Here is a 3,207-nt window from a genome sequence, read left to right on the forward strand (position 1 = left end):
TTAAAGAGTTAACAAAAACGAACTTATATTCTCTGCACTACCTTCTCAAACGTGGACTGGATGATCCAGTTACAACTGCCAATACAGCAGCCGGAACTGGCGGGGGTCACTGTGAGGGAGCCAAAGATGTCCTGTGGAGGATATGAAACGTGAGTAGTTTTAGTTTTAGTAGAGTTTTTACGGCACTCAAAACTGCATAAGGTCAAATGAGTTCCAAGGGGTGGATGTCAACAGAGAAATCTATACAGTGTATCATGCTTACTCTGCTCACCTCTCTCGCTTTAACAGCATAAAGTCTGCTTCGACTATCAAGGAACCCCGGAAAAAGCGAGTGTGACAAACAAACAAAAGAAGTAGAGGACATTGTTGAAATCAAGAGTAGGAAAGAAAAAGCAGCAGTTCCCTGTTGTAGAACAGGCACAGTTATAAGCATGAAATTGATGAATCAGCCCATTTACAATTCTACTGTGCAAAAGAACATGTTAATGTTCCCCCTTTGGAAATGGCCTAAAGACACTTCAGTCAGTAGCACCGCCCCATGGGTTAAGTGTGAATAATAACGAGAGGTGCCAATTGGCTTCGAATAATAACCCTGAACATTTCGAACCCTGTGGAGACATAGGCCTACGAGTATGGATTCAAAATTCAGGGTTGACAGTGTCTTATACATTTTTATAAAAAGTGAAAAATTCCAGCCAATTTCAGAAATCCTGATTTTTTTTATCAAGTGCAAAATCCAGACAATTTAAAAAATCCAGATTTATCCAGAAAATTGACAAAATTGTTTATTAAAAGTCTTGTAAACTTTCACCTAGCTTTCAACTGCGATACATTCTTCATGTAAAAATACCAAAGCACAGAGAGAGAGAGTGAGAGAGTGAGAGGGTGCGGGAGAGAGAGTGAGAGGGTGCGGGGGAGAGAGAGAGAGAGAGAGAGAGAGAGAGAGAGAGGGGGGAGAGAGGGTGCGGGAGAGAGAGAGAAAGAGAGAGAGAGAGAGAGTAAAAGCCAAATTCCTCAAAGAAATATGTGCACAGTGTATGGTTTGTACTGACCACTTTCTGACTGAAGCCAACAAGCTGCACTTTGGAGAGGGCCGAGTTGATGTCATGAAGGGTATACAACTTGCGCCACTGTCTAGGGTTGATGGCGTCTCTCAAAGGTGCAGGCAGGCTTCTGGAAACGCAATTGTGAGGCATCGTGGCCAAATCAGGCACTCGTCAAAATATTGAATTCAAAGAAAAAAGTATTTTTTCCTAACGTTTGGATATTTTTTTACCAAAAATTATTTTATCTCCATATAAAAACACATTTCCATGTGAATTTGACTGAAAGACGTTGATTAATGGCACAAAATATGTACATTTTCAGTTTTCAAGGACTCTCAAGCTATAGATATTACCAAAGTTTGGCAGCCATTCTCTCGCTAATTTTACCTCGGAGACCAGGCCACCCCCACCTCCTTCAATGGTAAATATCTCGACCTCTGTTCAAGACACATAGGTTATTTTTTCCCCCAGAAAGCAAGGTAAATGAATAAGCTTTCAGATAATAATACCAATAACTCCACATGTCCAAAAACTGACGAGTGCCTGATTACACCGCATTGTGACACAACTGTGAGGTGTGCTGACAAAATGAGTTACTTCTCGCAATCCACAAACGGAGATATTGGCCAAAAATCGACATACGGGTCAATTGTGTAGATTTACTATTGATATCATATCCTTTGAGTATAACATGCCTTTTATTATTTCATACTTATAAATTGTAAAAACAGAGATGGGCATGTTCCGACTGTAGTGACCCCAACCTTGTGGACAAGGTGTGACAAATTTTAGAAAAATTCACCGATAAGACAAGCGTGATGTATCTATTTCCATAGGGCTCAAATCCGAGAAGCAACTCATTTTGTCAGCACGCTTCACAATTAGAACTTCATGAAGAAAAGAGCAAGAACAGTAAATGAGATGAGGGTGCGGTGGCAGAGAGGTTAGTGCGCACGTCTTCAAAGCAGAAAGTCCTGGTTCGAGCCTCGGTTCAGACACAGATTTTTTCGCCCCCTCCTGCCCACCCAGCAGTCATGGGTACCTGACTTCAAGTTGGGGATGAAAAGACGGCGTGGAAAGGAACTGGCCACCCTACCACAATATGCCGAAGGCCCAGGAAGTTGTCTCACTAACAAGGGAATCCCCAATGTCCGGATCGGATGCGGGAACAACTTTACTTTACTTTTACAGTAAATGAGGCCTCTCGGGGTCGAGAGGCACAGTGTTCATCTCTCATTCAACAGGTCCTGGGTTTCAAACCTGACGGTGGTCAACAATTTTCTTCTCTCTAATAATAATTTCCCTTTAACCTCCTTCCCTGCTCTTTAAGTATGTTCTGTCATCTGCTTCCATTTCCACTTTCTGCTGCTCATTAGTGATGTGCGATATCAGCAATATCAAATTTGATACCATATCAATATTTTTTCACAAGGAATATCGATATATCAATATTTTTTTATATTACAAAATAATTATAGATAAATTGAAATTCGCCATCAAATATATAGATAATTAACGAGTCGGGTTGATAAAGTATCGACGCGCAAAACAAAGCTGTCTTCCATTTTTAAATATATTATTTTGAAAACATTTTGTGTGTTATATTGTGGGGAAAGCGTAAAGTCAGTGAGGTATCCTAGTAGATATACATATCTCTCTCTCTCACTCTCTCTCTCTCTCTCTCTTGAGGGGGGTGGGGGCATATCAAAATATCGAAATATCAATACTTTTCTCACTGCTTCAATACGGTATCGATGTACAAATATATCGATATATCGCAATGCCCACCACTACTGCTCATCTCTCTGCTCAAAGGCTTTCAATCCCCTGCCTATTAACTTTATCCCGTTTTCTTTTCCCATCCCCCATCTGTACAATTTCTTTGAAATACCTGTGGAAGTTGAATATTATACCTATGCTATAGAAAATAGTAGAAGAAACCTCACTTGATGATATTCTCTTGCTTCCACTTTGAGGCCACGGCAGATTTGGGATTCCTCTCCACATACTTGACCAGTTCTTCCATGTATTGTCTGTCAAAGGAAAAAGTAAAAGTAGTGATGAGGAGGGGGGAGGGAGGGAGGGAGAGAGAGAGAGAGAGATATATATATATATATATAGAGAGAGAGAGGTAGAGAGAGAGAGAGAGAGAGAGAGAGTG

At 40.8% G+C, this 3,207-nt stretch overlaps 1 protein-coding gene across 1 annotated transcript; it reads right to left on the reverse strand.

Annotated features, from left to right (window-relative positions):
* Nucleotides 1–23: 23 nt before the first annotated feature.
* On the reverse strand, nucleotides 24–3,076 carry LOC101845384 (integrator complex subunit 9-like). Its single transcript, XM_005113536.2, has 3 exons — nucleotides 2,993–3,076; nucleotides 1,053–1,173; nucleotides 24–131 (listed from the first exon to the last, which is right to left on the reverse strand). Exons 1-3 carry the CDS (start codon nucleotides 3,070–3,072, stop codon nucleotides 24–26), a joined length of 309 nt encoding a protein of 102 aa, XP_005113593.2. The 5' UTR covers nucleotides 3,073–3,076.
* Between the last annotated feature and the right edge of the window lie 131 nt (nucleotides 3,077–3,207).

Source organism: Aplysia californica, unplaced genomic scaffold (assembly GCF_000002075.1).
Source record: "Aplysia californica isolate F4 #8 unplaced genomic scaffold, AplCal3.0 scaffold03227, whole genome shotgun sequence".
In the NCBI taxonomy this organism is placed as follows: Eukaryota; Metazoa; Mollusca; class Gastropoda; order Aplysiida; family Aplysiidae; genus Aplysia; species Aplysia californica.

Bases quoted from the DNA above. Each gene is read 5' to 3' on its own strand.
- LOC101845384 (XM_005113536.2), bottom strand. From the start codon at position 3,072: ATGGAAGAACTGGTCAAGTATGTGGAGAGGAATCCCAAATCTGCCGTG. The intron at 1,174-2,992 runs GTGAGGTTTCTT...TTGCGTTTCCAG, and splicing joins AAGCAAGAGAATATCATCAA to AAGCCTGCCTGCACCTTTGA. The intron at 132-1,052 runs GTCAGTACAAAC...TATCCTCCACAG, and splicing joins TTGGCTTCAGTCAGAAAGTG to GACATCTTTGGCTCCCTCAC.